General features: G+C 38.7%; 1 protein-coding gene across 1 annotated transcript in view; it reads left to right on the top strand.

Moving 5' to 3' along the window:
- LOC308690933 (carboxyl-terminal PDZ ligand of neuronal nitric oxide synthase protein) overlaps window positions 1–8060 on the top strand; it is a 51855-nt gene extending 43795 nt beyond the window's left edge. The window contains exon 11 of the mRNA XM_081365723.1: window positions 6054–8060. Coding sequence (XP_081221849.1) covers window positions 6054–6582 — 529 coding nt within the window. The 3' untranslated portion in view covers window positions 6583–8060. The remainder of the gene's footprint in view (window positions 1–6053) is intronic.
- The last annotated feature ends 12380 nt before the right edge of the window (window positions 8061–20440 follow it).

Raw genomic sequence — 20440 nt, 5'->3', positions numbered from 1 at the left:
TACGGGGCCTATTTGTAAACCGTTATTGTGAAATAAAAATAGGCTGAAAAAAAAAAAAAACGGACTTCCAAAATAATCCGGCGGGCCAAAAAATATTGCTGGCGGGCCACTTTTGCCCCGCGGGCCGCCTATTGCCGACCCCTGCTTTAGACTTTCATTCCATTCAGTAGGAGGAGCCAGTTTTAGAATACATATAGTTTTCATTTGTCATACAGTACATATAAATGTGTTGTATGTTTCTGTATTGTTTGTTGTGTTTGGAATTACTTGAACGTCTGTAGTGTGTAATCTTCAGTCGTTTGCTGTATGATGCAGTTTTTCTCTGTATCCATTCTCAAGTTGGCAAGTTTATGATGCCTAGTGTTTTAAAATCTGTTCAGATTTTAAAAGTCATGTTCTGTATCAGCCTTTAGGTAAACTTTAGGGACAAAATTGTGTGCAAAAGTGAGCTAAATATTACAAAGCCTCAGTTTAGGAACATTTGGGGTAGTCTTCAACTGAGAAACCGATTCATAGATAAAGCAAATATTTTTATTTATTTTTTAATTCTCCAAATTTTTCTGTTAGGGCCCACAAGAAAAACAAGATACAGAAAGATGACGTAAGAGTTAATTGCTTGGCTACGGGATAGATTAAGTCATTAGCTCAATACAAAACAATAGACGTTAATGGAAAGGGAATTGGACATTATACAGTGATAGTAATTGCAGTGTTGCAGTGGGAGTCAGATCAGATGATTTTGTAGATGACTTTCTCAGGTCTTTAGGTGAAGAGGTTTTAGAGAGACTTATTTGTGTTTTTCTCTGCTCAGGTGCACGTGTGAGGAGCCTCCCCTTCTGATTATCCACTTCCTCCTGTAACAGCCTTCTTCCTTCTCTCTAATCTTTTTCTAACCCTCTCTGATACCCTCTATCTATCTCATGCCTTCACCTGTCCTCTCTTCCTTTGTCTGAAATCGCTATTTCCTCTCTATTTCCTCTCCTCTCTTCTCCACTTTACCAACCTCCTGTGAGTATAACTGTAATTGTACTTTCTTTAATTACATTGGCATGCTGAATGGATGATGAATGATGAGTACAGGGGTGCACGCGTGGGGCTGGTTTATCCTACATTGTGCCTAACCTGAAATTACCCCCACAAGAAAAACAGTACTTGTTTGACCTACATTATGAGGACCCAAAGTCCTTATATTGTGGTGGGTATTTAGGTTCCAGGCCAGGTAATTAGGTTTAATTCAAAACGCTAAATAAACATCCAAAAATATTTTTTTATTAAAACGTTTTCTGTGATTAGGGGCTAGAAAATGTGATTAGCTCTGTATGGAATTTCCTGCACTGAACTGAAAATACTTTTTTTATTTTATTTTATGGCTTATATTCTATACTATTTTTCTATACAATCATATACTACTTAAATAAATTAAATAAAAACTTTTAAGGGTTATTGCATTTTTTAGCTTAACTTTAAGTGAGTTTTATGATAACAAAGGTAATCTAAATGTAAAAATGAGAATGAGCTTAATGATTAAACCTTTAATGATTAAAGGGGTGTACCATATTAAATACTGTCTTAATGAAAATCTGTGTGTGACTTTCGGAAACAAGAGCGTAAACAAACAATGGCTACCAAAAGCGGCATGTTAGCTTAAAGGTACAATATGTAAGATTGTTGTAATAAAATATCCAAAAATCACTTGCACAGTGTGATATATTTCCTGCAGTTGTGTACTTACAAATCCCAAAGGTTCCCAAAGATTTTTAATTTCAGAAGAAATTCTAATTTTAAATAATGGCTCGTCCCTGGTCATTGCCGCCTGTCAATGATGTAATATTCGCGTTATCCCTGGTTTCCGTTCGTACTGTCATTGTAACCATGGCGACAGACGTGGACAACTGCGTAACGTCTAGCGGCACGCTGTTGTTGTTTCGTTCAAACATTATGGACCATGGCAAGCAGACTTTGGGACAAAAGGAGAATTAAAACGAGGATCAATATCAACGTGGCCTTTTCGAAAAGCCGAGAGCTCCACGTCCGTGACAAACTTCGACTTGACAGAGACGCCGCTCTTGCATGTACTTTATTAGACAGGTGAGCAAATGTACATAAAACAAATCAATGTTATATAGAACAACATGATGAAATGTTAGAATATGATCAGTATGTTATTCTAATGTTGATCTAGCTTACTGCTAGTCTCATACAGCCAACAAACTAACACATAGAATAACATTATAACTTTCAACACACTCAAATGCAGTTTAGTGTGATAGTGTAACGTTAGACCAAGTGAAACAGCGCTGCGTTACCTCACAAGTTTAATTTGTCAAATAAACTGACCTGTGTGAGTAGTAATTCTGCACTTGCATTCGGTGGAATAAAATGTCCTCATTCCTTATATCCGTGGGACTCGCGTGTGGCGCTGATATCTGTCTCTTAGTAGCAATTGTGCCCTGCTTCATACCACAGTCATGTTCAAAAACATGAATGTTTTCACTATAACATAAACATTATTTGATCCATCGGCATGACGACAAGTTCCATAATTCCGCTTATGCGTCATCCACCTACGCCTTTGTTATTGTAAGAGGTTAGTGACCCCTACCGGCGAAAAAAATGACATATTGTAGCTTTAATGCTAATTCCAGTACTCACCGAGTTGCTGAAGCACCTCCACTATTGTTCACCAGCATTTATTTTCACTTTGTTGTGGTAGTCCTTCGTGGAAACATCATAAAGGCAGGAGGACTATGTTATTATAGCTCCAAGAACCTTTCCTCCATTGCATAATTCCATCTAGCAGCACCAATACCATCATCTCTCTTTCGTTTCACCATGTTTGAAAGCTGTGTAGCAAAGAGATTCTGTGCTCCTATTGGCCAACGGCATAGATGTGACGTAACTTGTCGTGGAGGACCGGAAAAAAATTAAACACACTAGTCTTTCTGTTGTTACATTGTGAAGAATCACAGATGCGGCATCGGTTGCCATCCACTATGATACACTGTACAAGATGAAACGATGGATTCTTGCTTCCTGATGCTCATTGTCGTTTACAAATCACCACAATATCCTACGTTAAATGGATTGTGCCAAAATCTGGCTGATATTGTGTAGTCTAGACCCGGCATTGGGTTTAAGGGTAGGGTATAGTAAATCGCATTATCTTATGAAAACCATTGCGTCTATGAGACCTCACTAATATATGTTATGGTTTAGCTTGAATCATGCAGTACACCAGCTTACAATCTCATTATCAAAGTGAATTCATCAAATGAAGTTTGTTGTGTATGGGTTTGTGCTTTTGGTGTCAAATATCAACAGGGTTTTAAAGGGAATAAATCAGGATTAAAATACTTAATTATTCACATATTTGGATTTAACACACTAAATTCCTCTTCTAGAATTAAATATCTACACATACTCACACTACATTACCATGATCAGGAGCAAGACTAATGTTCTCCCTCAGGGAGCTTTTAATTTTTAATCTGATGGCACAATAGGCTATATCAGTTGCAGCCCTTATCCACAGCTCCTGTGGCTTAACAAGTGCAACATTGAATAATGAGATTTTGCATTATGAGGAGTAAATTAAGCTTATTCATTATTGATGCTATGGCATTTTACTTAAGGTTATATTGTTAAGACTTACTAAATGGCTAGTGCGACATTTCATCCCAATTCTACAAGAGTCACCGCTATTCAAGATCTAATATTCACAAGATTTATCAGGGCTCTTAACATTTACAAACACACACTCACACACATATATAACAGTACTGTACATGTACACTGAAAGTAGAGGCATACGTTATGGAAAAATATTGAAAATGAAATGACTTGGCTTTGGACACCCACAGGAAGATGAGTCAATGTGAGGACCCTGAGATGAGGAGATGAGTGCTCTCTGGAAAGATGTGGGGGAGGAGATGTGACAGCGCTTGGTCGGGGGCTAGACGGGATTGCTGATGTGATCGTATGCTAATTAGGGGAAGGAGAGAAAGTGGAAAAGAAACAGAAAATTCTTACACTAGCAGCCAAGGTCCAAGATCAAATGGCAGTAGCTTTGCTTGTGAAGTTACACTGAATATGTTGGATTGTATGTGTATTTATTAGTCTACCATTGTACTATTGTTCATACGTAAGATTAGGGATTTGAACACCTTGTGTTGCTGATTGAGGGAAAGTATATTATTACTTACACTAACAGATCATACTCAAAATTTTGATAAAACAGATGAAAAAAATCCCATAGATTTACAATGAAGTATGCTCCCAAGTTGTATCTAGAGAGCCGAACATCATAGAGACTTGGGGGTGGGCTCTTTAAACTTGAAACAATAACCAATCACTGACCAGCCACCTAGCAACTGCATAGCAACACATCAAAAACCACTCCATACACATTAGAAACTGCATAGCAAAACCCTGACAACCACCCACGAGCACTGTGGCAACTTTTGCATTTAAAATGTTTAAATCTAACTTAAGTAGCCTGCTGTATAGTATCTATTTTATTTATGTTTTTGCATATCATATGATTTTGCTTTTGCATGTGTTTAATAAGTATGAGTGAGAGAAAGAGACAGATAGTCTTATGTTGTGCTTTCTCTGTCCTATGCTGAGTGACTGCATTGCAGTTATTTTTAGTAGAGCCATCAATACAAGAACCTGCAGCTCTGTCTCCCATTTTCTCTCTCTCCCTCTCTTTCTCTACTTAATTTACCCAGCAGGGGAACTGTGGGACAGAGATAAGTGCACACGCACACACACACACACACGTGCAGAATGTAGACTGTGTCTTAAAGAATTGTGTATGAGCTCTTATTGATGATTCAGCATTGTACACTACACAAGCCAAGCCCATCTCCCCACTGTGATTTCCCTAACTGCATTTAAAAATCAATGTTCAATTAAAATCAATATTTTTTTGTTTGGCTGTGGGTGTCACACGCCACATAGTAGCTATGGGGATTCGCTATCTTTTACTTAAAAGATTTGTTCACTTATTTGTTCAGCAAAGTCACTTGTTATTTTAAATTACTAAAACATTTACTCATTTACAATGAGTCATCTTATCAGAATTTATTAACATTTGCATGATCTTACTGCATTAGTAAGATATTCAAGAAAGCGTATTTAAGAATCTTAGACTGTTTACCCACAATTGATAAGCATATCTATCATATTTATTTTATATTGCCCTTTACTTTTATTTTTTCTATAGAAAAAAAGACAACAAATGTTATATATATATATATATATATATATATATATATATATATATATATATATATATATATACTGTATATGTAGTTTACATTACATCCTTAGATTACTTTTACATTATTAATTTAATCATTTATAAGTGATATATAATTGTTCATGAAGGCTGGAAATGAAAAACGCCTTTAATTCAGGTGTGCAGAATTATTAGCCATGTTTAGCAAGATTTATTAATATTTTAATTAGCTTTTAATTTTTGTTTTAAGTTTTAGTCATTTTATTATGTGCGTTTGTCATTTTTAAATATTTCTATGTAGCTTTATATTTATATCAGTTTTCGTTTTAGTAATTTTTGTACTTAAAGGTCCCATATTGTCAAAACTTATTCAATTTTAGTTAATACATTTGTTTAAATGTAGCTTAAATCAATTGTGTGCAACCACTTACCATACATTTTTTTATTAAATTCAACTAATAATTTTTTTCAGTGTATAATATTTATATTTGATGTTATTTCACCTCTATTGTAATTAACAAAAGCTTTTAATTAGCAAATAACATCACTTTCAATTCTTTTATAATTCCTCCACTTGTCGAAATGAACTAGGAACACGTTCAGTCAAGCAGATTGAATGAAAACAATTCTTTCATGTAAAATATTTGTTAAAAAGCACATATTTGTTTTCAAATTGGACTGCGTTATGTGCTTAGTTAGGACAAACATACTATAAAACTTTTATGGTATTCTGTGTCAGTAATTTTCTGCAAAAATTTTACCCAGACAAGCCGATTGGCCTACAAAATTTGCTTTCTTTTTGTGTCCGCAGGTATAAACAAACCATCCCTAAACTGGACCCACCTCCTCAGCCCCTGAACCGCAAGCGGTCGAACAGGACTCTCTCTCCGGGTGTAGAGGCGGAGTCAAGATCTTCAGCTGTAGCCACACCTGTAAATGGGAACGCATTCACAAACGTGAGCGGCAGCTCCTCGTTTCCTGACATCACGCTATGTTCCATTTCTCCGGGGGATTTCTATTCTCACACCAACGGCAACAGCGTGTCATGTTCGGCCAGCGAGGATTCTGGCGTGCGCTCCAATGACAAATCCCTTGTATCCCCCCAATCCAGAGACGACCCCTCTGATGACCAGAGCTCTGCGTTCATCTCCACATCCAGTACCTGCAGCAGCTTACCTGAGGATCATCCAGCTGTGAATGGTGGGACCACACAGCTGGGCTATGAGCAAACCATCTCATTCTCTTCACCTATGAATGACACCTGCCTTCATATAAGCCTGAGTGAAGATGAGTTTCTGGAGGACGGCACCTATAATGTCACCACCCCATGCAGGAGTTAGAGTCTCACACCAAATCCGAGGGAAATCACAATAATAATGACTTCACAGTGTTGAGAAACTCCACAGAACAAAAACAAAATGAAGAAAGGTGGATTTTTTTTGTCAACTGAACTGTGTGATATTAGCCACATGCTCACACTGTTCTCACACTGCTTACTCCTCTTTTGTATTCTAATATCACATTTTTCTTTACCTACAAGGCCCTAAAATGATTTTATCTATAAGATTTGCTGAAAGAAGATTTAGTATGATACAGAGTAGACTACTATTGACAGATGGATAGTGTATTTTTTAGACTGAAAATAAATAGTTATTTTTAGCCAATAAACAAGCAATGAATGAAGTGCATTGGAACTGTTCTGTTAGTGTTGCCAATTTGTGTGTGTGTTTTTTAATATTATAAGTTCAGGTCCAATGTTTTTTTGAGCAAATTGATTTATATATTGTTTGGATGTTATTTGGATGTTTACGAGCAGTTATGTAGCAAAGAAACTCAGAAGTATGTTACATAAGGCTGGTGGCTGGTGAAAAATAATTAAGGAACATATAGAAATATGAAGAAATTGAGGTGGAAAAATGTATTTTGAAACAGGAATTCACAAACGGCGTTTTTTGTTTCATGTTTCAAGATGTGTTAATGAATAACTACAGTAAGACAGGTTGAGTGATAGATGACTACAGACAGAAAAAGGACACGGTTATGTCTAGACATCTTGAAGGGCTGAACCTCCTCTCTGATTCTGAGGCTTCACCAATCAAGGTAAAATGAAGGACCATCATTATCACTTTTTGCAGGTGGAAAGGCTGCAAAGGGAAAGAATGTCATACTGTTTTCCTTATGAGACCTTCTTTAATAAACCACTAGATCATCTGCTTGGGAACTTAAAAACAAAACTGAAGCTTAGTAAAGCTAGTGTTTCTGATCATTCACACGTGTCTGAGTCAGTTCAACTCTGAATGCTTTTTTCTTATTATTGAAATCTGTATCTCATCTAATTCAAATAGTAAAAGTACAATAAATATATATGGACTTGCTTTATTTTATACAGACTGGAACACTTAAGACTTCTATGACCTAAAACTGTGAAATAAGTGTGCCACTTAGTGAAAAACAAACTGTTTTTTTATTGTTTCATAATGAGACATGCACCGCACAGAGCCGTGGATCACAGAAAACTATAATGTATCAGGGTGAATGATAATGAAAAGAGGCAGATTAGAGGAAGGTTGGACAGAAGGATGAACAGGAGGGATTCATGTCATTATGAAAGCAATGGTGAGCAGGTGCTTTTTGCTGATATGGGTTAGCATGACTCCTCGAGAAGAGAGGGGATGGGAAGAGAAAGGGAAAATATGTTAGTACAGGAGATGGAAAAGAGAAAATAAATGGTGTTTTTAAATGTATTGTTCAAATAAATACATTGTTATTGCTGTTACGGCAGAAAAAGAGATGAATGAATAAACTGGCAATTTTGTTTCTGGACCAAAATGTAAATCTTCATTTATTTATAATTTTTGCTTTTTTTAAAATATGTATGTGTAAAATATTTTACACAGACCAAAACTTTACTAATCTGAGAATTAGGATATTTAATATTACTAAATAATCCTGTGCAAAGCAAAGCTGTCCGAAGCAAAATAATCACGTGTGTGTGGATCATTTTACTCCTCGCTGACAGCAGGGGTTTTTCCTATCAGTATTCATCTTTTTTCAACAATGTGATATTCTGGTCATTAACTCTTCTCACATTCATGTTTGACATAAGGGTTGACCTTTTTTCTTTCTTACTGTCTATCAATCTGGTCCAACAGACAAGTGGCTAATTTATGAGCTCAAGACATTTAAGACAATATTTCAGATAATGCATGATTTATCAAGTATTTGGATCCTAGCAGCTTCCACCATTTTACTCTTTAAAAACATGATCTTCGGCTGTATCTAGGTTGTTGTTTTTTTCAGAAATGAAAAAATAAGAAAATAAAATCTGGTATAGGCTGTGGGTTTCTCCCTCTTTCCCATTCCACTTACAGCAGAGAGAAGGGAATCACTTTTGGACAGGATACTTATTTCACAAGGAGCACAGGATATTCCTCTTACTTCATCCACTTTGAGAGAGTAAGTGGGCAGAGAGAATGATAATAAAGGATAAATGCATGAAGGAGAGGGAGACTCTTCAGTCCAGTCGATATTTAAGATCATGTGAGCCTCTCACTATTGCAATTCTATACAATTGTGAGCCCATGACTGCTGCACTGAACGGATACTCTAGTCTAGATTCTCTCACTTAACCAAATGGCTGCACTCAGGATATTTTACTACAAGTATTTATATTGTATTTAATCTGTAATCTAGATTAATCTTCCAGACATTTTACAATACCTGAGAAAATAACCAAATACAATGGATAGAATTATGTTTTAAAGATTGCAAATGAAGTGTAGCTTTAGTTGTTTGCCACCCACTGATAATTCTTTTACCATTTATATTTGCCACCCCCTTTTAATTCACACTCCTTGCTCACCCAGAAACCTTTGAGGAACAAATTAGGCTACTACGACAATCAACCTACTGTCCAAATGCACTGCATTCACCAAGTCTCTGATTCGATTAGTTGTGTCACAATGAATCGACTAAATTTCTGAGTGAGCAGGAGAACAAGCACTGTGGACTTAATCTTTATTTACTAAAAAAAAAAAAAACTCCAGCTCCACCTGTATAGATCTGCTATGGGTGTGATTCGTGTATTCATGCTCTACAGCAACAGCAGCAATACAAGCGGCAGCAGCGTAGCAGATCTATTCCGCCAAGATCAAACACATTAACATAGTCATACTCATTTCCATGCCAAACTCTCTGAGAGTTGTCATGACAGAAATATAAACATAATAAAAACGTATAGATGTTTACTGATGCATGAAGTGGATGTCTGATCACTATTATAGCATCTCTGTGTGTGTGGTCTGTGAAGAACCGCTAAGGAGGATTCATTTGAGCTTGCTTTATAATCAAGCACAGCGTTAGTTCAGACAGGCCACGTAGGCATAGGCTGCGATCAGCTGACGCGGTCAGCTGTCAAATTGCTCCAACCACTACCGTTCTCCTATTAGACCGGAAGGATATATATACGCGGCACTTCCGCCTGGGAAACATACTTAAACTACTCGCAAGAACCGCGATACAGCTAACCTCAGCATGAAATTTAACTTGACGTTATTTCTATCAACTCTTACCTGTTGGTTCCTGGCAATGGACACTTCAGACATCCTAGGACAAATATCCGACGATTCTCCGGACGAGAGTCAAGATCGTCACACTGAGGACCTCGATCCAGCTCAGTTAGTGAGGCGCAGTTCTAGGATAGCAGCAAGGAATCCTCTCTCTATTAACGATTGGCCCAAAGAAAGGATCTTGTCCACCCTGTACTCCCTCAACGTACAAGCTCCTCCGAATCTGAGTCACGATCAGCTCTGGAACTTCCTACAAGAAGTCCAAGACCTGCAGCCCATTTCTACCAACGAAGCGCCGTCTCTCCCCCGAGCCACCGGCCGTAAAGCCACAGAGAAAAGAAGGAAGACTTCCACCGACCAGACGAATCTAACTCCAAAAAAGGCAAAATCATCTCACCCCTCCCAGGCGCCGGCAGAGCAAGGAGATGACAGGATCTTCTCAGCGCTGCTTGCAATCCAAGGATCCCTCTCCAACATGGACAACAGGATCCAAGCACTGGAATCACAACGCTCAGCTTCCGCACATCGGGCGATTTTCGACGGGCAGACTTCCAGCTCGACTCCAGACTGCGCTTTCACTCCCGATCCGGCTGCTAATCTTCCCAGGAGAACTCTCGGATCAGCGTTACCAGCAGCTTCCACAGGTGCACCTTTCTTTCCCCCAGCAGCTGCTATTTCTCCTCACCTGTGCGCTCAAATCCTATCAGGTAATGACATCAACCTAGTGAAAATTTTGTTATGTGCAGAAACTAATGAACGAAGGATTGTGGATTGTGGGGACGTATCGGTTATTCTAAAAGATAGTGACCTAAGACTTACTAAGAGTTTAACCATGGCCGAGTTCAACGTAGCTTTCGGCGTGTTCAGAGATATCATCTGCGAAGCATATCCAGAAAGAAGAAAGGAACTAGACACTTATCTAGCCATTATATCGGATCTCGCCATGTCTTACGGAGGAACACTTTTCTATGAATACCACAAATCGTTTTCATCCAAAGCAGCAATGTACATACAATGCTTTAACCAGCGACTGGACTGGTCCGTAGTCGATCTTGCTCTCATTAGCAGGCACTTTACAGGCCACCGAGCGCTGTCATGCTCACTTTGCGGCTCGTTTTCCCACACCGCATCTCTCTGCCCTAAGACTGCTTCAACTCATGACACCAGCGCCTCGGCACCGGAACAGGTGAAGCCTGAAAGACAAACTCCTCTCTGTTTTAATTTCAACGAGAATGTCTGTACTCGTAATAATTGTAAATTCTTTCATGCTTGCAGCTATTGCGGGAACAGTCACCCGAAGTTCTCATGTCCACGCCGCGCAAAATTCCAAAGAAAGAAATAAACACCCCGGTGAACACTACAGAGCTAGGGAAAGCTCTAACAAAGCATCCAAACCGCTGTTTCGTGTCTTATCTTATTTTAGGGCTCATGCACGGTTTTCTAGCTGGTCTTTCCTACCTGCCCACATTTTCCTTCACCTGTCAAAACCTTCAGTCGGCTGTCAAAGACCCACAGGCCGTAGATGAACTGCTGGGGAAAGAAGTAGAGAAGGGATATATGATCGGACCTTTCGATCAACCTCCTTTCAAACGTTTCCGTATTAACCCTTTAGGAGTTGCAGTCAGGAAATACTCAGGAAAAAAACGTCTAATCATCGATTTATCCGCTCCCCACTCCACCGAAGGGGTTCCAAGCATCAACAGTTTAATTCCCTCAGAACCTTTTTCCCTGTGTTATTCCACCGTGGACAACGCAATTAAACTCATTAAATTAGCCGGCAGAGGAGCGTGGCTCAGTAAAGCGGATATCACGGACGCATTCAAAATTATGCCCTTACACCCGTCCCAGTGGCATCTTTTCGGCGTTAGTTGGCGGAACAAATATTATTTTTCAGTCAGACTCACATTCGGGTGTAAAAGCAGCCCCAAAATTTTTGATACACTGTCCGAAGCACTCTGCTGGGTCCTCCTGAATAATTTTAAACTACCATTCGTTCTTCATCTGTTGGACGATTTTTTGCTCATCGATTTTCCAGACGCTAACCCATCGCGCAGCATAAATCTCCTGGTTAAAGCATTTAATAAATTCGGTATTCCCCTAGCAGAAGAAAAAACAAAAGGTCCTTCTCGCGTCCTTGATTTTCTGGGGATCACGCTAGATTCTATTAAAATGCAAGCATCTCTCCCGCTAGATAAACTAGAAAGGATTAGAGGTTTTATAAGATCGTATTCTCTATTAACTACCCTAACAAAAAGGGATATTCTTTCTCTGCTGGGGCATCTCAATTTTGCGATGAGGATCATTCCCCAAGGTCGTTCTTTTATTTCCAGGCTCTTGGATCTTTCCAAAACGCTAGACGAGGGCTGCAGGTCAGATTTAATATTCTGGTCACAACTATGCGATAACTGGAACGGCATTTCCTTCTTCTACGAAGAAAATATAGAGACCTCAGTCAAACTAAAATTATTCACTGACGCAGCTCCTTCCGTCGGGTTTGGAGGGATATTTAATAATCTATGGTTCGCAGAAAGATGGCCGAAAGAACTTCAGGAACTAGCTCCCTCAATCCAATCGACAGCACTCATGGAATTATATCCTATAGTGATGGCTAGCTTGTTATGGGCAGATAAATGGACCAGGAAAAATATCCTCGTTTTTTGCGACAATGAAGCTACGGTAAATATTATTAACAAAGGTCGTTCCTCCGTGCCGTTCATTAACCGTTTCATTAGGCGACTAACCTGGATCTCGGTCATGAACAATTTTACTATTAAAGCTACTCATGTACCCGGGCTGGATAATAAAATAGCTGACTCTCTGTCCCGGTTTAATTTTCAGGAATTCAGACGCCTGTGTCCGGGAGCTGCTTCATCACGACTGGGCTGCCCGGACTTCAGCCAAACAGTCCTAGACTAAATGCTTTACTACTAAAATATCTCAAATCAGCCGCTCATCACATGAGATCAGGGCTAGCAAAGACGACACTTAAAACATATGAATCAGCGTGGTCGTCTTTTTCAAATTTTTGCAATGCGTTCTCAGTGCCTAAAATCCCAGCTAATATCTCCATCATATGCGCTTTTATTACGCACTGCTTTGATTCTAGGAAGCTGCAACCTTCCACCATCAAGATTATGATTTCAGGCATCCAATTTCACATTAGATGTTTAGATCCATCCTCTCAAAGCCTGTTACAAAATCCCTCCATACATCTCCTTCTCAACGGTCTTAAAAAGGAAAACCCCGCAGCTCCAGATAAACGATTGCCGCTGTCCCTCTCCCAGGTACACGCAATGGTAAACCAACTAAGATTAGGGCTTTTTAATCCTCACGCAAACTCACTCCTAGAAGCAGTATTCCTCACCACCTTTTACGGATTCCTCAGAGGAGGAGAATTCACCATAAACAAAAAATTCGACCCCTTACACGATCTCTCATCCAAAGACGTATCATTTCACGCCGATTACTTTTCCATTTACCTGAAACATTCCAAAACAGACAGAGATAATAACGGAACCACAATTAACATTTCTAGAACCAACGACGGGTTTTGTCCCTTCACAGCCATGAACCGGCTTTTAAGTTCACGCAGCAAATCAGGTCACACAGAACCCCTCTTCATTACAGAGAAAGGAGAAGCTATGTCCAAGTATTGGTTCGCTTCACGTCTCCGGACTGTATGCCTTCAATGCGGCATGGACCCCGCGCTTTACACCAGCCATTCATTTCGCATAGGCGCGGCAACCACCGCAGCTTCAACAGTCTCCATACCCATGCTTAAAGCTATGGGTCGGTGGTCATCATCAGCGTACCAACGTTATATTAGGCCTAGAACTCAGGATTTAATATTAGCCCAAAAAGCTTTAAGCGGATCTTTCCAAAACTGAAAGAGAGAAAAAAAAAACGCACGGATTTAGTAGCATTTCACGACACGTCAAGGGGTATGCAGCCATCCAGCCTTAACGCATAAAAAAAAAAAAAAAAAAAAAAGGGATATATTTAAGGGGACCTGCTGTTCTTCTCTTGCTGGAGAGAACACCCCTCTTGCTGCTATACATGCAGGGGCCTGCTGTTCAATCCCTCAGCGAGGGATGAACACCCCAGTTTTAAAAAATAAATAATAAATAAATAATTTGATGTATTTAAGGGGACCGCTGTTCTTCTCCCGCTGGAGAGAACACCCCTCTTGCTGCTATACATGCAGGGGCCTGCTGTTCAATCCCTCAGCGAGGGATGAACACCCCAGTTAAAAAAAAAAAAAATATATATATATATATATATATATATATATATATATATATATATATATATATATATATATATATATATATATATATATATATATATATATATATTTAAGGGGACCTGCTGATCTTCTCCTGCTGGAGAGAACACCCCTCTTGCTGCTATACATGCAGGGGCCTGCTGTTCAATCCCTCAGCGAGGGACGAACACCCCTCGCTGCTTAAACTAAAAGAGGGGCCTGCTATTCTCCCCCTCCTTAGAGGGGGAGAATTACTAAACTGTCTTAATCATCTGTGTATTGCTCAAGCTGATGGTTCCATAGGGGGGTTAATGCTAAAGCTACGTATGTCATTAATTATGGAGCAAGAACCCCCATAAGGAACCATACCGCCAAAGATAAAATTGTGTTCAATAAACTCAAGTAAACTTGCCAAAGTGGTCTCGTCTGAACTATAGGATTATGTTGATGCCCTTCCTCCTAAAATTCAAAGGGCTTTACATATATACATAAAACTACATGAAGGCATAACCAATGGCCATTGATTGAGGACAAAAGCCATCCGCCATCAAAAATATATTTATATACAGTGAGGAAAATAAGTATTTGAACACCCTGCTATTTTGCAAGTTCTCCCACTTGGAAATCATGGAGGGGTCTGAAATTGTCATCGTAGTGCATGTCCACTGTGAGAGACATAATCTAAAAAAAAAAAATTCAGAAATCACAATATATGATTTTTTAACTATTTATTTGTATTATACAGCTGCAAATAAGTATTTGAACACCTGTCTATCAGCTAGAATTCTGACCCTCAAAGACCTGTTAGTCTGCCTTTAAAATGTCCACCTTCACTCCATTTATTATCCTAAATTAGATGCACCTGCTTGAGGTCGTTAGCTGCATAAAGACACCTGTCCACCCCATACAATCAGTAAGAATCCAACTACTAACATGGCCAAGACCAAAGAGCTGTCCAAAGACACTAGAGACAAAATTGTACACCTCCACAAGGCTGGAAAGGGCTACGGGGAAATTGCCAAGCAGCTTGGTGAAAAAAGGTCCACTGTTGGAGCAATCATTAGAAAATGGAAGAAGCTAAACATGACTGTCAATCTCCCTCGGACTGGGGCTCCATGCAAGATCTCACCTCGTGGGGTCTCAATGATCCTAAGAAAGGTGAGAAATCAGCCCAGAACTACACGGGAGGAGCTGGTCAATGACCTGAAAAGAGCTGGGACCACCGTTTCCAAGGTTACTGTTGGTAATACACTAAGATGTCATGGTTTGAAATCATGCATGGCATGGAAGGTTCCCCTGCTTAAACCAGCACATGTCAAGGCCCGTCTTAAGTTTGCCAATGACCATTTGGATGATCCAGAGGAGTCATGGGACAAAGTCATGTGGTCAGATGAGACCAAAATAGAACTTTTTGGTCATAATTCCACTAAACGTGTTTGGAGGAAGAAGAATGATGAGTACCATCCCAAGAACACCATCCCTACTGTGAAGCATGGGGGTGGTAGCATCATGCTTTGGGGGTGTTTTTCTGCACATGGGACAGGGCGACTGCACTGTATTAAGGAGAGGATGACCGGGGCCATGTATTGCGAGATTTTGGGGAACAACCTCCTTCCCTCAGTTAGAGCATTGAAGATGGGTCGAGGCTGGGTCTTCCAACATGACAATGACCCGAAGCACACAGCCAGGATAACCAAGGAGTGGCTCTGTAAGAAGCATATCAAGGTTCTGGCGTGGCCTAGCCAGTCTCCAGACCTAAACCCAATAGAGAATCTTTGGAGGGAGCTCAAACTCCGTGTTTCTCAGCGACAGCCCAGAAACCTGACTGATCTAGAGAAGATCTGTGTGGAGGAGTGATGCCTTTGCATTAAACAATTTGAATGCACTTCACATCAGTGGTTCTTTGCCTCCACATCGTGCAGTACAATCAAGCACAGCATGCATCTTCCCTAGGCTTTCGAACACTTGGAACATATAGGCCTACAGTAGCACACAAGTCGCATGGACTACTTTGTCATTTTTATAATACTTTTATGATGATGACTTTAATTTCATTTTGAGGCATGAAGTTCATTGTAAGTGTATGGAAAAGCTTGACCAGCACAATCTTTGTCAGTAAAAATTAGTTTCAATAAGTAGTAAATGGAATATTCAAATAAATAAAACAGCAATTAAACACTAAAAACAAACTAAAACAGATCACATTATTATAGTATTGCACATTGTATATGATTAGTACCTTAATGGAGCGATAGTTATAGCGCAGTGGTTCTCAATTCCAGTCCTCGGGACCCGTTGCTCTGCACATTTTATATGTCTCTCTCTTATCTGACACACTCAGTTCATTTCATGGAGTCTCTCCTGACGAGCTGATGATCTGGTTCAGGTGTGTTAAATAAGGGAGACATACAAAATGTGCAGAGCAGCGGGTCCCGAGGACTGGAGTTGAGAACTTCTGTTATAGCGATAGCTTCGATCGGAATTGAGTCCTATCTCATGGATATCAGAACGATGGCTATCCCTGCAGTAATGGCACTGATCACATTCATTAACAGAGAGGCTTTCACCTACACGAAGAAAAGCTGACATGTGAAAGGTAAAATATGGTAATGGTGTACACACTTACATGTATAAATCACCATGATCTCAGTATTGGCAAAAAGCCACAATTGATATTGGAGCAACATACTATTTTTCCGAAAAGTTACGGTTCTCGTTAAAAATCATATAAATATAATGACTACAAAAGGCAGATAGGATAGGAAAGTGATGTGTTGATTGGTGTTTAGCCCCATTGTACCCTGCTTGCAGTCTTTATCCAAACAACAGACGACTGAAAGGGCTTTATGCTCACAAAAACTGTTGAGTTAGGCAAGGTCAGTTGTGTAATTGAAGCAACTTTTAATTAAAGGTCTAGTATTCTGGGTCCTTTTAAATACTTTTCTGCAAACAGATGATGGTATCTGAACTTCTGCTATATTTTTGACAGCTTATAGTGTTTAAAATTGCACAAAAATGACTTGAGTATTAGAAACAATTTGACAAAATGTTATCAGCCACAGATTTCAGCATAATTCAAATGTACGTAGACCTACCACACGTAGGTGAAGTTTATTATGCGCAGCAACAGACAGAAATCCAACACTGGTGTACTGACAGAGAAACACAGAACATTTCAAAGATCATTCTGGAAATTATTGTAAAATATAGGAAATAAAGCAAAACCATCAAATAAAACTTACAATAAGGGATGCCCAGTAGGTTATGCCAGTATAGAATAGGTGGGTAATTGTATTTGTCTTTATTGATGGTGTGTATATGCCAAATAAGAAACACACCACTCCAATCATTATCTCAACAGTCTATTCAGGGCAGATTTAGTTTTTACAAAACTGTTTAGTTTTTTTCCCATAATGACATATAATTCATGTGTTTTACACACAAGCAAAAAAAAAAAAAGCTATATTAATGGTTTATGCACTGTACAGTCAAAAGGCAATCAGACCGGCAAACATCTATTAACTTGAGGACATATGACAACAGCTTTTTATTTTATTATCATCATTAAATGCATTACCCCCAATGCCTTTGAAAAATTCAGTGAGAGCCATACTATGATATGCTCCTCTGGCCTCCTGTCCATCATTACAAATGACAGTATTTTGTGGATTTACTTGGATGACAACTGTAGCTTTGTCAGTTGACAGAACCTTGCTGGCTTCCATTCTAGGCAAAGTTTTCACCTGTAATTAAGCATTCGAATTATGCTGTTCACAACTCGCTTAAGGTTTCTTTTTTTCTGGCATTTCATGTACAGTATTTATATTTAAATCATTAGCTGATACCCTTAAATCGATACAGGGTTTCTCAAACAAGAATATTGCTTAAGCTTATGTTAACTTATGCTGTAATCAAAAAAGCGAAAAATATTGCCACTTATATAATATATATATATATATATATATATATATATATATATATATATATATATATATATATATATATATATATATATATATATATATATATATATATATATATATATATATATATATATATATTTGTTCTGACTGCTGGCTCAAACCTACAGAAAGCACAGAGGCACAGCCTCTTTTTCTCATTTAAATATCTTACACAGTTCCGTAAACATAAAACAGGCATCTTTTATACTGGGAAATGGTGACCTCTCTCCAATGATGGATTGCTCTCTCTCTAGGTACATTGATCTGGATGAGGGTGTCAGCTGTGCCTAACTGTGTCTTCCTTTCAAGATGACAGTCTTTGCTTTTCCAAGGCTTTGCAATCTTGTTTTCATAATAGCCCAGCACTGACCACTCCAAATATGGTTCTGGGCCAGAAAATGCAAGAACCAATATCTGGACCAAAAGCTGAACTTGTTTTTGTTAAGAAGTTGAGCAGATCAATACCACCCATGAAGAGGCTCTCCTCACAATCGATTCTCAGCTTACTCCCACAGATGATGTGATGGATTTGTCCCAGCATTTAACCCTATTTTTAAAAAGGAAAATCATATGCCTGAGGTGTCTAGCAGTAAAACACTTTCAACTTGTTTTGTGCACCTAAACTGAACATGGATTTTTTTTAAAGGGCTACTGTATTATAAATGACTTTTTTTTTTTAAAGTGATGATTGCTTTCAAAAGTATTAGGCCTAAATTATGTCTACTATAGTTTGATACATTTTTATAAAATATAAGATTTTGTAAAATTCCATATTGAGGCCTGATATTGCATTTTTGTCATTTTCCTAAAATTGTTCAAATATAGTATTTAATATACATACTGTAATTATGTGTTGTTATACCATAATATCCTATAGAATTAAATAAAACAGTGTTGGTTATTTGGAGATGTTATAATATTTCTATCATTGAAAGTTTATGTACAGCTCATATACAGTACTTTCAAAAATCATGAGGACAAGTGGATGCAGCAATGATATTTGATTTTGGCTGGCTGAGAGATTCAAAATGAAAGTGTATTTTACTCAAATATGTATGAATAATGTAACATTTGAATGTTTTATTTAAACACTTGGACGTATATGGAAGTATAACATTTAAAAATTATTGTAGATTTGAATGTCTTCAGATTTGTTTGTTAATCTAAGTGTTTAATATCCTGGCACCCCCCTGTGGCGTGTATTTGAGCAGCACAGGAAATGAGGCAGATGAACACCCCTTTTTAACAGCTCTAGCAGTGTAAAGACAATTAATGGCTTATTATAACAATAAAATCATTCTTTTTTAAAACTGTCAATCTCCAAGTACCCCACGTAGAAAGTGGAAGATATTGTTTATTTCTGCAACTGATCCATCTTTTCACCACAATCAATACAATGACAGCAATGAGGCAGAGAAGTTAATGGTGAGCTAACATTGCATGTGCTCTCTTGTTTTTATTCGTTAGAAATTCTACAATCAATTAACCATTCACCAACGAAAATAAAAAGTGTTTCTTCACCGGAGTGCTTTTGTGTATAGGGCCGTTTAACCTTTAGAGAGAGCAAGTTGTTTTCTGTCGTGCTGGTTGATCGTATAGTCGAAATTACAGATGTAAACCTTGTCCATTACAGGTTAACAAATGGAAAGAGAGAAGCAAGGTTGCTCATCCCCTTTACAATGAGTACCTGCACCACACACAAAAACACACATGCACACAGCCAAAATGCACTGAGCATGCTTTAAAGGGCTATTTTTAACAATTGGAGGAGAGTGGCTCCCTTGTTCCCCATAAAACTTTGGCTCCACTTAATAGCATGTTATTTAGTGGTCTCTCTCTCTCTCTCTCTCTCTCTCTCTCTCTCTCTCTGTGTGTGTGTGTGTGTGTGTGTGTGTGTGTGTGTGTGTGTGTGTGTGTGTGTGTGTGTGTGTGTGTGTGTGTGTGTAAATTGACAATGCTGCGAAAATGCAGATGCAGCAATTCTTAAGGGGATGAGAAATGTAATTTCTCACGTAGAGTGTGCTGTGTCAGGGTGTTGGACATGCACACGCGCCATAAACAAAGGGCGAGAGGGAGAAAAGCAGAAAAAAAGGAGATTCAACCCCCATTGCCCACATGAGGATAAGTGATTGATAAGATGTTATCCTCAGCATATGACCTTTTGTAATTTTAGAGCATTAGTGCCATTATTGAGAACAATGCAAACAGTTCCTCTTGTTTATGACAGAGGGGAGGGCAAAGGACAGCATTCACTCATGAGTTTACATGCGGCACATTTCAGCATCACCAGACTACAGTGAACACTATAAATGCTGCACCTTCTGAGCTTGAACAGTTGTCATATAACGGGGTCAATCAAGTGCACATATTTCTGCCCATCATGATGCTTCTACAAACGGTGGTT

This window comes from Scardinius erythrophthalmus, assembly GCF_964197995.2.
Source record: "Scardinius erythrophthalmus genome assembly, chromosome: 5".
NCBI lineage: Eukaryota > Metazoa > Chordata > Actinopteri > Cypriniformes > Leuciscidae > Scardinius > Scardinius erythrophthalmus.
Note: the sequence above shows the minus strand (reverse complement) of the source record. Positions and strands in the feature narration are given on the sequence as shown.